This window comes from Phlebotomus argentipes, unplaced genomic scaffold (genome assembly GCF_947086385.1).
Source record: "Phlebotomus argentipes unplaced genomic scaffold, Phlebotomus argentipes genome assembly contig_5, whole genome shotgun sequence".
NCBI classification, from domain to species: domain Eukaryota; kingdom Metazoa; phylum Arthropoda; class Insecta; order Diptera; family Psychodidae; genus Phlebotomus; species Phlebotomus argentipes.
The window spans coordinates 9,816,875-9,835,112 of NW_026776165.1; the positions used below are offsets into that span (position 1 = coordinate 9,816,875).

General features: G+C 44.1%; 1 protein-coding gene across 1 annotated transcript in view; it reads right to left on the reverse strand.

Moving 5' to 3' along the window:
* Positions 1-15,294, reverse strand: part of LOC132255382 (protein kinase C-binding protein NELL1-like) — a 35,296-nt gene extending 20,002 nt beyond the window's left edge. Inside the window, exons 1-2 of the mRNA XM_059751386.1 lie at positions 15,103-15,294; positions 13,915-14,294 (exon numbers count right to left, since the gene is read on the reverse strand). Coding sequence (XP_059607369.1) covers positions 13,915-14,005 — 91 coding nt within the window. The 5' untranslated portion in view covers positions 14,006-14,294; positions 15,103-15,294. The remainder of the gene's footprint in view (positions 1-13,914; positions 14,295-15,102) is intronic.
* Between the last annotated feature and the right edge of the window lie 2,944 nt (positions 15,295-18,238).

The following is an 18,238-nucleotide window of genomic DNA, read 5'->3' on the forward strand; positions in this document are numbered from 1 at the left end:
TATCGATTGTGCCTCGCAAAACAGCCATTTAAGTGACATAAACAGTTGTTTTGGCCAAACTTTGCCTCACTCAAAATTCTGCAGACATTCCAACATTTATTCCAATTCAATGACTCTCATAGTTATAATTTTATTTCTTTCCTCTATTTTCTCTCGAGAAAAACTTCCTTCGCCAGCGAAGAATCTCGAAAGAACAAAAGGAAAGATCAATTTATTGATTATGAGGTAAGAAATCTCACCCTCGAAAAATGTGGAAGAGAAGAAAAAAAAATGTGGAAAAGTCTCGACAAACTACGAACCGGAGAAATAGAGTGAAAAACATTTTCCTCAGCATATTTCTCCCTCTCTCTCTCACACTTTCCACCCGCCAGAAAAAAGTCGGGTGTGCGGCGTTCCATGAAAAGGAAAACTTCAAGTCGCCTTGAACAGTTTCATTGGCGACATTATTGATTTCACTATTGCTTCCCTTCTGCGAAAGGGATTAAAGAGTGACGAGAGCTGGAAATGAAGCGAGTCGCAATCGATGCAAATGGACATGAATTGCACACAGACACTCTTTTTCTGCCCTCTCAGCTCTCGAGGAAGTTGATGACCGTTTCCATAAGCACCATGCCATAAATCCGTGCACTTCCAGAAATAACCAGGGGGCCGATATCAATCTCCCTGGCTGCGTTCTGCATTGCTGACGAGGGTCAGCAGGGCGCTGGAAGCTCGTTGTCTTCATATAAAATGGAATTATGACTTCTACATAAGAGCATAAGATGAACGAAAACAATTGAAAACTATTGTTTATTGCTGTCATTGATTTAACTCAGTTAATTCTTACAGAAACATCTTGGCTTGAATATATTTTTCACTGCCATGAATAAATAAAAATACTTTTTGTTTTAACTGTTTAGATAAGAAGAAAGAAAGATATATTAATTCCATAAACGACAAATGTCTGACTAATTCAACGTGAATTAAAAGATTTGACAAATTTGATATTTATTGAAAGTGTAAGGAAACTTTGAAAAAATTTCCAGAAAATTTAGAATCAATATGTAATTAAAAAATACGCAAAGCATGAAATTTTTTTTTACATTAGAGTTATTTCAATAATGACAATTTCTTACTATTGCCCCATAAAACACAAATCCACGCCAAAAAGCCCCGCCCTCTCATTTATAGTTTTACTCCGTTTTGTGCCACATTTCGCTCCTGACTGTAAAATAGAGCTCTCAATTCACAGAGTCTCATCTGAAGAGCATAATTGAGGGTGCTGCAATGCAGCGCTATTGAGGTGAAGGAGTAAAGTCTGCCCTTTAACCCCACACGACACCTGAGAACCGCCCAAGAGGCTGACGTGACAATTTATTGCACGAGAATTATGTTGTCTCATGATCTTGAGCTCGGATCCCGCGGTGGCTTTAATTAATTTGACCTGATTTATGGATGACAGGAGAAATGTGAAATTTCGGGGGTGAATTATTTCCACTAACACAAATTTATGTGGCGACAATTCAGGTGGTTGCCGGTGAACAGAAGATCCCCCCGTAAGGCGTGAAGGTCATTGGCATGATCATGAGTTGCTCTCGTCGATCACACAAGATACCAATCATGTGGGATAAATTTTGTGTTAGAAGGCTTTGGCTTTAAATATACTCGCGCGCTTGTTTAATTGATGGACTGCTATTTTCCCATCTCTCCAGACGATCTCATTCCCGTTGATGTGCTCTTAAAATAAAGCCGTTGAGGTGGCAAAGATTCACGGGTGTAAATCTCTCTCTCTCTCTCTCTCTCTCTTTTTCTCAGATTATCTGAGGTGTCATTGAGTTTGCTTTTTTTCATTAATAAATCCCGCGCGCGCGTCTCATTTGAAGCGCCGAATGGAAGCTCATTGAAATGATCTATTAATATAGATGCTGAAAGTGATCTTGCAAGTATCGTACGATCGCGATCTTCTTGAAGTGAATTCTCAACTGTGTGTGCGCGCATTTCCCAGGCCAAGTGTGGAGAATGTTTCGCGAAATGTGTGTGTGTGTTGTGCCGCTCTTCCAAAGACAATTGCGCCGGGTAACACGGAAGAAGAAAACGTGATCGTGTGAGAAAAAGGTGGATCTCTGTTGGAACAAAACCATCTTTTAATTAAATAGATGGCAATGGTCGCAATGTTAATTAGAACTCATTCAATGCACGATCATTGTCGGCGGGCATCGGCGAGAGTCGCGATCCTTCCCCAAAACGCAAGATTCTTGTGGTGGAGAGAAAAAAAAAGTGCTTTTATGATCATTTTAATGCTGTCGTAAAGATTCTAAATTGACTGTTAAATTGGGTGTTGTGGATTGGAGTGTGGTCTCGCCGACAATAAAAGAACTGCTCGCGACAGTGATGATTATCGATCGTTTGTATGCACAAAAGACTACATGTCGAACCCATATAGTGAAGATCGCGCGATAAGGCATTTCTCTCTGGGACACTTTCCTCAAAGCGACACGCGGAGGGAGTCAATTTCACGCCTCTCGCGCTCAATTGATTGCGCCGATGTCAATTGATCTCTCGTGATCGGTGTTGGAACGGCATTTTTGGGGGTCAGTCGCAATTTTGTAGCAATTGAGCATCTGTCCTTGGCGATCTTCGCATGAATTGCCTTCTCAAATGTCGTCACATTCCAGGCAAGAGAGAGATTTCCTCGAATTCGAGCAACGCCTTCGCGATCGTGCCTCTCTTCACAGCACACTCCGCTCAAAAATCATGTTGATTTGTCGACAGACACACATTTTGATCTTCAAACACCGATCGAGAGGATCACTTTTTTCCTCTCAGTTCCCGCGCGTTAAATGATCCGACAAGAGAAGACTTATCGCCTATTTATCACAATCTGTCGACTATATTAACAAGTTGTGTGTCTCTCTGTGTGCCTTTGACAAAAAAAGGCAGCACACCATGAGGATGTCATCTGAGTCTTTCTCTCAATCTGCGATACTTCGAACATCACTGACGATCGAGTGTGAGAGCGAGGAATCCTTGCATGACAATTATAACAAGCTAATTTACACGAAACACATGTTTAGTCCAACATCCGTGTGTCTTGGAAAATATTCTCAGTCTGATCTATATTTAAAAAACCGATCAGCAGAGATGATCTTCATACACGCTCTCATGCTTTTTACTCATTTTTGAGTGTAAAGAAGTGATTTTTTAATTGATAAATTCAAGAATAATTGAATTTTGACACATCTTTGGCCTCTTTTCCCCTTTGAAAAAATTCTTCCATTGACGCAAGAATGCATTTGCAGCGAGTGATGATTTTTCGTTCATAAATGACATTGTAAAGTGAAGCATTTGTCACAATTCAGCCCAACTCTGCGGCGAGATGAATACAATATTTTCACACGTTGCCGAACATCACTTCATCGCAACATCCAGAGAGATAATTTGTGGGTTCCCTTGTGTGTTCTCGAGACAAAATATTGCATTTGATGGCTCTTCTATGTCGCCGCCGCCATGCAATAACACTTTCTACGCGATCACTTGTCTCCTTTTTTCATCACCACTTTTTGGCGCGATGGCAAGGAAAGCCACATCTGCGATCGCCTACCCTTCAATGAAATATTATTCTATAATCATGACTCAGTTGTGCGTCGGCCAAGCTGAAATCTCGCCTCTTTGATCTCTCTCTCTCTCTCTCTCTCTGTTGTCTCTCGCGATTGCACGAGATCACTCATTGGGGCGAAAAATAAATAAAATCCGTATACGTAAGTCACAGAAGCGAAATTGGTTAGGAATTGCATCAGCGATCGAAGCCGGTTCTCTGCACATGACAATGAATATTTTGGCATGCGGAATGTATGCTCTTCTCCACGATGCGATCTCCAAATTCCGCGCATCGGCTCTTTTTCTTAGAAAGGATCGCGCAAATGAGGGCGCGCAGTCGTCAACTGGAAACCCGCCATGCGGCTTTTATTGATATGGCAAAGATTTGATCATCCGATCTCTGCGTTTGAGCCAATCGATCGTCGGTGGGCCAATTGGGTGTCACTCCATGACTTTTTGGCGGGAGTTCGCGCGACGAGAGACAAACATTCCACGCGTCTGTGCTCGTCTCATCGCCAACATTGTAGTCAATTTGTAATAGTCTAATTGGATTATCATACTAATTGTTTCATTCAAATGGATGATATTCAGATGGAGGCATTGATGATCTCGGCGAGAGCACCTTCTGCCTCGCTTATCGCCTCCTCGATCATCTCAATGGGTCCATATTTTATACTTTTTATACACACAAAGTGGCAACTGAATACAGGGTGTTTCCATCACCTTCACAACTTACGCCAAACGTCGGTTTTTTTTACATTAGATTGACACAAGAGAGCGTCATTCTAACTAATTAGAAATGAAAGAGTTGATCAGCGATCGAAAGTGTTACAAATATAGATACTAATACAATTATAATTGTATGCATTACGAAAGCCTTTCCAGACATTGGTCCGAATCAATGGAATACCCTTTTCCCTCTTTTATCTCTCATTGTTCAACGCCAGAGCCTCTATATCATCGAAATTAATAAACACATATTGGGCGGATTGTGTTTATTACTCCTCTCGGCTGAGCATCTCTGCAGGTCCCCCCGGGGGCCACCCTGCCACGGCAGCCGCCTTTGGGTCACCCGAGTAGCCGAGAATTGCGCTTGTGTGTTGAAAAGATGGAAAATTTCCTCCAATATATGTCTCTAATTTAAATGTGAGACATCGACAGCGTGTTGGTTTATTTTTCATCAAGCATGGCGATTACGGTGAGTGGCCCGGTGTGTTGCTCCCATCATTTTCATTTGGTTCCCACAGTGCATGCCAGTCCAATAAATTGTACTACCAACATTTTCGTGAGCGCATATCATGTGATTCTCTCTCGCTGTCTCCCCGATCAGGCGAACACAGAAAACAAAACAAACGGGGGCTTCATTAGACTATTTGAATTATTTACCGGCACCTGAATTCCCAGATTTTTTTCAGCTCCGTTTTGTAGCATTTCAGAAATTCCCTCAGCTGAATTATTCACTAATTTGTCTTCCTCTGTTTTTCCTCATTCTCCGCGCCCAATTTTCCACATTGCGCCACTCTGTGACAATCAATTTAATGGCACGTCGTCTCCACTACGAATAATTGCAGTTGACTCTCTCGTCAAATTGCAATTTATGCGCGTGCGACTCCACCCCAACACACAGCCAGAATTGCCATTTGCCAACACACTTTGGCAGATAATTGCAATAATTGATGGGATTAGGATGAGAGAATGACACCATGTCTCAGCGTCGGACGTCTATTTTCGCTGTGAAAACAGTTCCACTCTCTGGTGGGATTATTTTTAAAGTCATTTGGAAGTTGTCGCATCATTTTCACCCGAAATTGTGCGCCCCAACAAATCATAATCATCACGCCTCAATTGCCCGACTAAATCACGGACCATCCTCAAAGGAGACACCCGTGCGCCCTGATAAATCACGCTCTCTTTGAGCTGCGACAACTGCGAGAAGAAAGGATGTGATAAGCAAACGCCAAGGCTAACTTATGGGCAACGCAAACAACTCAAGAATGTGACACAATCCAATTTTGATACAAAAAAAAATTCAAAACGGCCCTAATTCGTGTTCTTAAGCACTGACGTGAACTTTGAACCTTCTATATCTCCACTCTTAGAACATTAAGCCCCATAAGAAGGATGGCATTGGAAAGGTCTTGTCTCAGCTATAACATATCCAAATTTCGGCCAGATCCATACAATGCAGACAATGCAGAATAATGCGGAGGAAGTGAAAGTCGACTTGTAGAAAAACACACCCTTAACCAACAAAGCGTGGGATCCTTGAAGGGCTGCACGTTCCCACCAAGCGAAGAAGGTCAAAGCAGTCGTGAGGGTTGCACCAGCCAAAGATGGACCTCTATTTTTAAATATTTATCGAAATACTTGTAGTATATTTTCGTATCTTGCTCACTTTCATGTTGGCAGAGAACCACCCTCTGTTTTCACGACATGCTACAAAGTGGATGATAAATAAATAAAAAATGAATTTGTCACCGACGAGTTATTGACCTGCTCTGCCCAACCCTCACGCTTCAGTCCCTCGAAGCATTCGCATTAAGTGAAAAATTTATAAACTTCCAGGGACACCGTCAACCCCCTCGAGATATGCATTCGTGGGGTGTCGCGCTGTCCTATTAATAATTTATTTATGTCCCCAGAATAAACACTTAATAAAAAGTAGGCGAGATGTGAATATGACAAAAAAGACACTCCTTCTCTCCTGCGAGCAATGTTTCGTTTGGGGGAAAAGCCTGCACTTCCTCAAAAAGTGCCTCTCATCGCGGAAATTCCACCCAAGAAGAAACACTAGAGAGAGAGGGAGGAAAGAGAGAGAGAGCAAGAACTCAAGTGAGATTAATATCCCTCGGGAGCCACCAAAGAGGCTGGGAAAGTGATGAATTTTTCCGCTCTCATCGCACATTTTTCCTCCCATAAAGTTTCATGCAGCGTATTTTTCACACCCCAATAATAGGACAAATGAGAAAAGAATGGAAATTGCATCCAGGCACTTTCATCCGTGTTGAATTTCCATCGCGCCGTCACGTAGAGAAAATTGAATTGATCCCTCGCCTTAGACTGTGTCTGGGCAAAAGAGGGAGTCTTTATGGCTTTTAAATGGTGTTACATAGCGCAAATTATTGACTAGGAGGAAATTAGTGTGTGTTTAGGGTAATATTCTGAAGGCAACCTGAGGAGTGATTTGCATTTGCCCCAAAACAAATTTACAGTCAAAATTGAGGGTGTTTTTGTCGGTTTAATACACTGCAGCCTTTCTTTTTCCTTTTTTGCTCACATTGTCAGGGAGTAGAAAATCTATTAGGGAGAAATGAGGCAGTGTTGTTCTATGGAAATTTCTAGCCTTAATGACAGTGTTTGTACTCCTTAAAATAAGTGAAAATTGAAAATCACCGCAAATGAAAATTTTGTTGTCGAGAATTGATTGTATGTTTTTTTCCACTGAAAATGCCACCATTCGCGTGATACATTATTACGGATTATAAAGGGTTAAGTAGAAATCTTAAATATGCATTAACTTTTCCTCCCGCGCACGACTGATTAGTGGGTGGTGGAAAATGCACAAATACACCCCGTGTGGGCAATTGTGTTACACTATTTTTTACATTAACCGTCTTTTACGTTGGAAAATAAGGCAATACAAGCGAAATACACAGATTTGAGGAGAAAACGAGGGTTTTTTTTCTAGTGTAGTGCTTATTTCAATGCATTCAGACGAGTTTTTCAAGGAAAACAATTCTGCAGTTGAAACAACATTTTCAGAACAACATTGCCCCACGTCCCCCTAAGAAACTTTCACAATATCACCATCACATTTCCTAGCAGTGCACAGAGCAATTAGAGACTGTGGCCTTCCATGCCCATTAGATCGATTGCAAATCAATATGAATGGATGCAATTTCACCCTAAGATAGGCGCATCAATTGAAATGAATCTCTCTTTGGCAAGTGAATTAAATGTTGGCGATATTGGGTGACTCGGCGTGCAAATTGAGGACAAACAAGGGTGTCCACCCTCCAAATCCTCCCCTCATCCTGGACATGGAAGGGGTGTTCCCAAATCTCTTCTGCCGGCGACAGTTTCACCCTCGGCAGCGCCGCTGGCCTGGAAATTCAACAATTCACTGACCAGATTTTACACGAGCTTCTCGCCACACAATTAATGAATTGGTAATTTGCAATATAATGGCCCACGCGCGAGGCGTGAGGAATGCCAATGTGTGGGTTTTGATGATTTGTCGTCTTCAACTGTTCCCAAAATTGACAGAAAACATGAATCGCCCGCAGAGAAAGTGCAGTTGATATGCGGAAAATAACATTATTTATTGCCTGTCGCTTCAAATGCAGATGCTTTCATCTAAGACAATTCCCCATTTTCATCTGCTCAATGTCGTCGCTCTGCTTCGCCAAGGGAGGGCGAAATGGGCTCAAATGATAATCTTTCACAGTCATGTTTTCTCAACTTTCAGAGTACTTTGGTGGATTATATCAATATGACGTGATTCTCACGATTCGATGAAGCACCAGACTAAAGTCTGTAGTCGCAAAATTCAAACTGTTCCCAAATACATCAACCTTTCTCTCCCCCCTGGAAATGCATGGAATACCTGAAAATCACTGAAAGACACTTAAAAGTGCAGTTTAAGCGGCATTAAGTCAGAAAATGAGATGTGTTTTTCTCGCGCAGACGAGGGGAAGGAACTTTGAAGAATCCCATGTTTTTCTCTCACTCTTATTTAATACAATAAGTCAAAATGAAGGTAAATTGTCTTGGGCATGCCTATAAACGGTGCGTCCACATGCGTAAATATTTCAGAAAGCCCCCCTTGATGGACTTTTTCCCACAATTACTCACACAATTAGCACAGAAATCGGACCATTTCACTCATGGTGCACAGCTTTCGGTCGAAATTGGCAAGAGACGAATACCAGATAATCGCTTGAGAATCTGCAATTTCGAGAACAAGAGAGAGAGCCAAAGGCACCAAAAGACGCGAGAATCTAGTAGAGCATCGAGCCTTATTTTTTTCGAGAAAACGATCATGGTAGAAAAGAAAAAAAACTCCACGATGGAACATAGTAATGTTAATGAGATTGACGGTATTATCTCCTGCCTTCTATTGTTTAACTATTAAGACATGGTGAGCGTTGGATGGGGAAGAGAGACGCGCACGGCACCGGCCATAAAAAGTATAATGCTAATAAATATGGTTAAGAGAAAATATAACGAAATATTTGTATAGACACAAAATGCAATATACACACGAAAGGAGGTAAAAATACAAATGCAGAAATGGCGGGCAAAGGGGGGCAGAGTGGAGAGAGAGAGAAAAAAACGCTGATTCCAATGGAGCCGCGCTCTGGAATGTGGAATTTAAAGATTTTTTTCTTCATCTCTCTTGTGGGGATTCTTTTGTCTTCCTTCCTTTCTTCATTTCACACAAGGGGCAACTATCTAGAGAGCTGGCGCAGTGGAAATGGCTTCGAGAACGTCCAGTGACTTACGAGAAACGATGATTTTTCAATAGTATCTTCATTGGCAAAATATCAATTATTTGGGAGGAAAACTGTCACCAAAGGATAAAATACAACCAGATTAACACTTAAGGGGGAAAAAGCTTATAAAGATCAAACACTGTACGAATTATCGGCTAAATGCACATTTTTGAGGGTGCGTGAAGTGAACACACCTGTCTGCAAATGGTGCCAAGCGGTCTATGAAGCCACAATCACAATCATAGAGAAAGCAAATTCCGCACTGAAAAAACTAATTATGGAAAATTATATTCGAGCTTTTTCAAAAATTTTCTCCAATATCCACAGAATATCTCCCCCTTTGGCACCACGGAGAATTTAAGTGTGGCATCTTGCAACGGCTCTGAAAGAAACAATTTTCCTTGGAGAGTCAATTCATGTTTTGCGATTAGTGCAATTTGACGGCGTCTCCCCCATTTGAGTCTCATCTAAGAAGCGCTCCCGGAGCTCGCAAAGAGCCCACCTCTCTCACCCAGCCACATGGGCTGATGGCATTGTGTGAAAAAAGTCACATTTGATGGGACTGACAAGAACAATGCCTTCAATGCTCAGCCACCTTTCTTGCACCGATTCTCTCTTGGCCTCACACACTCTGGAATGTTGAGCATATTCGCATTACTGCATTATTAGACGCGAGAGCAGCGAGGGGAGCGCGCGGGGGGCGCTCGAGACATTCCACGGAGAAGAGGGCAAGGTCGATAATTAGCCACAGACCCCCCCATGCAAAAGACACTGGCGTGGTATGCGGAGCCCCCACAGCTGGTGTCACCGCAACACGGCGGAATCTCCTCAACTCCGCGCGCTCCCATTGTGAATATTCAGATCATCTCTATTGATAAAATATCGATAATTCAGTTGGAGTGTGTGTGCAATTGACTGTCTTACGTGTAATATCTATTTTTACACATAAAATTCACTCCACAGTGAAAGAGAGAGAGCATTATTCTATTGATTTTGGGTGAATGCCAAAAATTTCTCTATCGACTCTTTCTCATTTTTCCCACACACTCTGTATTTTCCCGTACAAAACACTTTTCACACACTTTACCCTCACATTGATTTTCAATTTTTGCCCATCACCGGGCGGCGCGACAAAAGGCTAAAAAAGCGCGAGAAAAAGAGATTAATTGTCCAGGACAAATACACACATTGTGACACACTTTAGAAACATGATGTGCATCTCTGACACACTTTGCACCTGACAAACAATATATCAATTATTTACCGTCAAGTACGGGCCTGTGTAATTGATTCTCACACCACCAGCCAACACACCTTCTCACCCAAATATCCTTCCCAGTGACTTGCAGGGTTTTAGGGGTTTCTCCCCTGGAGCAATACACGCTCGCCAATGACCCAGAAACACCAAGAGAGGCTCCCAGAATCCCGCAGCCTTGCCCATTTGTCTTTCACATGGCACGAGAGGAGATTGCAATAAAATTGCCAACACACTGAGGAAAATACATGGCAATTTTTCCCATAGTTTAGGGAATATTGTGTGGAATTTCGGCAGATTTACCATAACGATATGGTGACAATTGCCATAAAGATCACGAGAAACATTTCCATTTATAATTTAATTTTCTATTTCACAATGATGATAGAAAATTTTAGCTAAATTTTAAAGGAAAAGTTACGATACAATAAAGAATGATAAGAATTACAATATTGTATCGGAAAAGTGAACTTAAATAATTACCTTAAAAATGATAAGAAAGCTTTTGGGGCTTTGAGAATTTGTGTGAAAGTTCGGATGGGACTCATTGCCATAATTTGGGATTTTGTTTCCGTATTTTCCCATAATTATGATGCTCATTGCTATACAGATTTTTCAGTGCATCTTGCCAAGAGATTTTGGCGTATGTTGAGTGAATTCAGGAACTGTTTTTCATTATTGCCGAAAAAGAATCTCCATCTAATCTGGGAAACTGTTCTCAAGCCCAATCCACCCCTCCCCCCGGCGCCCTCGCTCAAATACAAATTTTATTTATTCATGAGATATTGTGTGCAAAATTTGCTCTGGGGATTTTTAATAAATCCCCATAAATCCTGCCAGGAATATAAATCACTTGACAGTGACTCACTCGGGAATGTATGTATAATCCCGATGGAAAACTCCACCAAAAGCACCCCCGTGTGAGTGCCTTCCCAACCGCACTTACAGGCCGAGAATCCTTGAATGAAAATGGACGCTCTATTCATCCCTCAATAAACTTAATTAGCCAGAGTCATGGAAAATTTGTAAGTGAACCACTGGGTGTGATTTTCATTCATTTGCGCCTCCCCACAACTCCTCTCTCTCTCTCTCTTCTCCCCTTGCACAGGGTGTGCGCTATTAATCCCCCTGGCCGCACATTATATGATAAATTGATGGGTGGCAGTGAATGACCATAGAAATCTCAACGTCACTGGCACACATCTGAGGGCGTCCTAATCGCATCAGCCGCTCTGTCACAAATCAATGAACAGGCCAGATGAATGCATAAGCTCACCCTCGAGCCGTGCGATAAATCAACATGAATGGACACACGAACGGGGGCGCGCTTGGTGTGGGGCATTTAGGTGAGAAATTAATTTTCACCCAGAGATAAATGGCGCTCTGGCACATTTTCCGTGCCACCAATCGCGATAAGGGGTTGATTTTCAGGCCATCAAATAGCCACAATTGCTGCATTTCAACTGACAAAATGCCTTGTGCGAAAAGTCATATGAGGAAAATTTAAAAATTTCCACCACACTTGGGAGAAGTATTGTGGGTTGTTTTTGGTGTGTTGGCCCGAGAAAGAGGAAGAACACCCAGAGAAAAAGAGCATATTTTATGGATTTAATGAACGAAACATGCGCATAACTTAAATTATTCTTTTATACACATTTGAGACTTCTCTTTTACCATTTTTCTCAAGTCTCGCGGCACAGCATTTGTAGTTCGCCAGGCACTTTTTTTTTTCTTCTCGTTTTCATACATTTTCTTAATCAATATTTCTCTATGGGGTGAAATTTTTCTTCATTGTGCCTCCGCAAAATTTTCTCTTGTAGCGCGCGCGTCTCTTGTCTCATTTCGCCTTTCTGCCCCGCATGGCAAAATTCTTGGAAAGCGGAAAAAACTTTCCTGCAAATCACGATATGCGAAGGAAAGACAAAATTGGAATTACGGAAGGGCAAAAGATATGAATTATTTCATCTCCCACTGAAAGTGTTTTATACGAAAGAGTTTATGACTATCGATAGACAGTCACTCAATTATCGTACGAATAGCATTCGACAAAGATCATTTGAATTAAGGATCGTTGCTTTATTACAAATTTCGTATTTCAGTTCGTAAAAGATGCAAAAATTCCTCTCAATCTCCTTCATAATTTCCTTCAGAAATCAGAAATTTTATCACTTTCTAAGCTCAGAATCACATTTCTCCCCCATTTGTAACCCCAGAATGCACATTTGCCATTCATCCAGCAGAACCCTTAATAAAACATGAGCTCTTAATGCCTCTGCTTCACTTTCAATTTGCAACATCATCCTCCCCAGACACACCGACTTCCTGAGAAATGCCCCAAGAGAGGCCAGAAATTGAGATTCTTTTGGTGTGAGCGCGCGCGTTTCAATATCATCCAATAAAAATCCATATAAATTTTTAAGCAACTTCGATTTTCACTGCTTCCAATTGGCCGAACACAGTCAAACCTCACCCTCTCGCCACCACGAAATTTTGAGGATTGAAATGATAGTTGTATTTTGTGGTTTCATCCATTTCTCCTTTCCCTTTTCGTGGGTGAAAAATGACGAGACAATAAGCACTATCGGCGCTGAGGGTAAGATGACGGAAATGTCATTGAAAGGGGTCGCGCTCAGCCCTTCGAATCAATCACCCTTCCATGTATTCAGGGGCCTTCTTGACCTCCAACCAGAAGGAAAACGTCAAGGAGTGACAATTGCGCGCGTTAGCAGATTTATGACGCAGAGAAAATGCCTCGAGTGTGAGTCGATTTTATGTAGTTTTCAAATTAACTCTCCCAAAAAGAACTGTTCCCAAAAAGTGTTCCATCCACCACACAAACGCCTCGCGATGGCAATTGTGTGGCCTTCTAGCGCGACCAATTGAGTGTAGACAAAAGAGTTGATATGGGTTAAAACCTATATTGTCTTAGTCACACATTTTGATTATTGCTGGTGACCCAAGTCGAGGTCTAATTTTGCATTCAATTTCCACCAGCAACAGCACAATCGCCTCATGCTTCTCCTCTCCACATTTCGCGCGCGCGTTTTTCGCGGCTGTTTCGCGCCCAAAATATGCCATTCGCGAGAATGGAAAATTTAAAATGCACAAGAGCACGGAGGAAATTCATTGAATTGGCTGCATTATTATTTAATATTGTGGTACAGCGTCAGCTAGAAACATGCAAATTGAGCCCATAAATTTTGGCATTAACATTGCAAAAGTGTGCACGGATTGCCAAAAAAAAAACACCACGCGAGACCGCCAGCTTCCATCTGTCCCGGAAAGTGCGGCCGCTCACCATTGGATTCTCCCCTCGTGACCAAATATTCGGGGCTTTGGGGGGGGGGGGGGGGCGAACAGTGAGTCACGATGGAAAAATTGTCGCATCAACACACAAAGGTCGTAACGACAAGTGTCAAGGAATCCGCCAATTTCTTCTCCCTCCACCAATTCCTGCCTCATTGTGCATGCTAATGAATGCTCCGCCTCTTTAGCATATTTCTTTTTTTTTCGTAACGCAATCCCTCCAACCCCACAATTTCGTCTGTTCTGGGAACAGTTCTCGTGGACACGAGGAAACACACTTACCTGGATCTGACAGAAGCAGGATGGCCAAGGTCACGATGAGAGCCTGGACACATCCCCAGGATGTCCAATGGCCCCCAGGAAGTGTTGACATGGCAGAGCTACTCGGATCGCGGCCTCAGCCGGACGGGCTCCTGGTGAAAATCCTCGGCGAGCACCATCACAATCCTAACGGCAGGAGATTCCTGGCTCTACGCACGCACCGTCGGCCTCAGTCCACTGATCGTCCCACTGAGCCCGAACTGTCCTTAACTGTCCTCCTCTCTCCTCTACAATCTCCGTCCCTGTTCGCTGTCTCGGGCAGTCTCACTTGTCGCCCAGGCGACTCTTCGGCATTTTCTCAACCTTTCTCCAATTCTCTCCCACGCGCGCTTCTGCTTTGCCTGCAATTATTGCGGGTTTTTCGTTACAACCACTTCGCGGCTCCGAAAATCCGTGATCTTCCACCGAAAACCATACGGAAGAGCAATGAGTGTGTCCTTAAAGCGCTTGGAGGGATTTCACCATGGAATATTGCTGCGATATTTGCAGAAAAGCAGAATAATTTCACAGAAAACTGACTAATTTGATCACTGAGAAGATCTCTGCTGAGACAAATGCGGGTTTAAGACTGTTGAGACCTCAATCTGAGGCATCGAATGTCCGCCGAGAGAAGAGATCTCAAGTGTGCAAATGATTCGCGAAGGCTCGCTGGAGTCACTTCAATTGCCCAATCCTGTGGTTTTACCACTCAAAACACCCTCGGAGCGCGATGGTCACTCCGGGAGTCCGGCGGAGGCGCCCGGGGGCGCGAGCCGGTGCCGAGAGGTAGGGAAAAAGGCAACGTCGCGGGCCGCCGGGCGCCCCTCGCGGCGAGGGGGGCGAGAACGGGGTGGCGAGAGGCTCGGAGCTGTCTTTGGGCTGTGCGGGGGGAATTCGCACTCACCCTCTCGCTCGCACTCGCGGTGGGGTGTATCTCTCTGTCCCGCTGGGGTGAGTGTGCAGTGGTGGACTCGGGTGTGAGGGCGCCACTTGGGGGGAGGGGCGGGTGATTTGAACAGGGGGAGAGAGGAGCGCTAGCCGGAGAAATGGGGCCAGCGGAAGGGCGCCTCGTGGGGTGGAATTCACAGGAAGTCCCCGGGATGTCTCGCGACTTGTGCGGTTGTGTAGCGAAAATATGTGCAAAAATTGCCGCCTTTTCGCGCGATTCACCTCGCCAAAGCCAGTCTCTCGCTCACGCACAGTGTCCGCAGAATATCACCGTCTCACTTCACCTTCACGCACGTCGGCAAAGTCCACTTGAGAAATTCTTCCACTCAACTAAGGCAAATCCGCACACAGTCTCACAAGAGCTGGAAACAAGTCAGGAGGTCTGCCAAACCACACACGACAGAGTCTTCGAAGCAACTAAACTGCCAATGCCACAAACCGGACGGCTCCTTCGACGCCCGAAATGGTGGCACCACCGCTCGGCTGGTGCTCGGCCCGGCCGCCGGCCACCCTTCGGCGCCGACGAACTCACCACTCGCGGTGAGTTTCTCTGGCGCGCCACCACGCAGCGTTTCAAACGCAACCGCGCCTCCACGCTCCACGGAGCACCCGGGAGGGCCCTCACCTGCCCCTCGGACGCACACCCGGGCGCTCACGGACGGATTCGCGCTGCAGCCGCCTCTCGAGGGTCACGCCAAATTAGTTTTCACTGTTCCGGGGCACTTCGAGGAAGCGGACTGTCTGTGAGTCATAAATCAGAAGCGATCCCGGACGAGCGACACGACAAAGAGTGGAGGAAAGGATCACTTCTCGGCGTTGTCTTGCCTAATTGACGAGGATGAGAGGAGAGTTGATGAAATTGCAGATTGAAGATTGCGATTGAAACTTATGCATTCGCATGCGTGATTTTAAATTTAAGACAAACTAAGCAACTATATAATCACAAAATCATTCATTCTTGCGCCTTAGCTGGTATAATTTCAATTATTGACACAATAATAAATGAAATCTGATGAAGATCACAAGCATTTAGTGTTAAAAAGTGTTAAGATTGATCATAACTATTATCCAAAGTACATCCAAAACAAGCGAATGAAAATGGAATCACATCAAAATATCTGCTAGAAATTTTAAATATTTCATTAAATCACATCTAGAAGTCCTTCTGCAGTCGCCGGCTCAACTCTGCGTTCACAGTTGTGATTTCCAGGTCATTTTTGAGTCTTCCCAGATGCGTCACAGGCAAAAGACGGAGAAGGTCAAGGGATGTGCAGACCGCTCGACTCGTGCCTCCTCCGGCCTTCCCAGCCATGACCGGTGGTAATTGCTGATTGGATTTGGGATCTCTGGTCGCGGCAGGGACGCCAGGTGCGGCCGGCGGAGCGTGTCGCGGCGCAGGCAAATCGCCAGTGCGAACAATTTGGAATTTATTGTACCTGACCGTTGAACCAAGTGAGATTTTCCGTCAATTCAGCGAGAATCGAAGGAAAATGTGAGATTTTTCCCAGCAGAAGGTCGAAAGAGAGACAAAAAAAATTAAGATGATGAGGCGAAAGGCGACACGGAATTCAATGGACTTCAAATGGCAAGAACAGAAGGAAGCGCGCAAGAGTTTTGTGTTGGCGAAATTCAATTGATTAGCTGATCTATAGGAAATTCAGTGAGGCATTTTCGCTCTCCGAGAGCTGAGAACATGTGAGTGGCGTGAATTAATTGCACATTTGGCAAAGCCACTCGCAGACGACTGAAATTGGATGCCTTGTCATCGTGTTGCCCGTGGATAAATTCAGGTACTTTTCTCAATGGCCACAGACTTCTGCTGACGCTTCTTCTTCCTGCGAGATGCGCCTTCAGCTCTTTTCACGCTCAGGGATAATTTTTGCAAACGTATGTCAAGTTGCACATCTGAAAGTCAAATTGATTGCTCCACAAACACACAATTTAAAAGTTTACATGCAGAAAAACCGTATATGAATTATTTATATTATTTATTTCTTTTGCCGAGATTGTCAGTCAATTTATCACTTTACACAGCGCGATAGGGAATCTTTGTTATTTCCACCATTGTTGGGATAAATGCTGAGGATCATCATGGATAATCTTGGATAAGCACTTTTTCCGGCAAAATTGCCTCTGCGGCTGGCATTTCCCCCAATTTTCTCCCTCTAGTGCCATTTTCAGTCGACAAAGGGCGCCTGATTGTCAAATTCGCGATAATTTTCCTCCTTATGCGTCCATCTCAGCACTTTTTCCGGGGCCCTGAGTGAATGTTTCTCGGCGATAATGATGCGTCTCATTCGAGGGAGACAATTTCCGTATAGGAGGGAAAGAGGACTTTTCCACCCTGGGAGGCATCAATTGCCTCAACACACGATACGGTGTGGCAAAAGGAAGGGTCCCAATGCCGCATATTGAAGCCATCGCGCACAGTTGTTCCGTCATTATTCCTCGCCCGATTCAAATTAACCGGAAATAGTGTCAAATTCATCATATCATTTTGTTGGGCTCAAACGATGCTCCTTTTCTGCCGCGTCTCGGCCTTTTTTTGCCGATAAATTGGCGTCCCTCGTCACCGAATCATCATCATTACGGATCTTCGCACCCTTCAACGGAGGACGCCAGACAATTTGTCGAGGCTTCTCGGGTGACACGAGAGACGCTCTCCGCATCGTCAATTTGGCGAGATAGTTAAATGGTTTCTCATGATGTATTCCCTCCTCTTGAGGAATTCAATTAGGGTGGATGCATTTGCGGAGCAATTTAGCAGGTCGGCAGTGACAGAAATCGATATCGCATGCGAAGCGGGTGGAAAGTTGGGCTCATTTTTTTTTCGGGAATCATCAAGTAAAGTGATAGTTTATCGAGGTTATCAATAAAGGGAAAGTCACCAAAATTGATAAGTCATTCCCAAAAATTATGTCTCCTTGTCGCGTTCTTGCGACATACGACAAGTGTTTAGGCTGCTAAATTGCTCCTTGAGCCGCACCGAAGGTGCCTCAGTGGCCAACAATCCCAATGATTTGCTCATCTGCAATTCGCGGGCAATTTGGCCAAGATTGCGCCCCCGCGGGGGCCAATCTGGGCACGCCCCGGGGCGAAAATGGGCGCACGTCGGAGAGTTGTAAATTGACCTATCGCAACAACATGGCGCGGTGAAGGACACACTCGCGGGAGGCCTGTTTGCGACGCTGACGAGATGCCATCCGAGGGCATCCTTGAAGGGCGCACCTCCAATGGTATAATTTCCAAAGATTGGCCAGTTCAGCCAGAGCTTCTCAACCACTCTTGATTTCGGCTATGAAGCTGTCGCAGTGGGAAATATGACTAACCCTCTGTGAGTGATTATAGTTAATTTCAA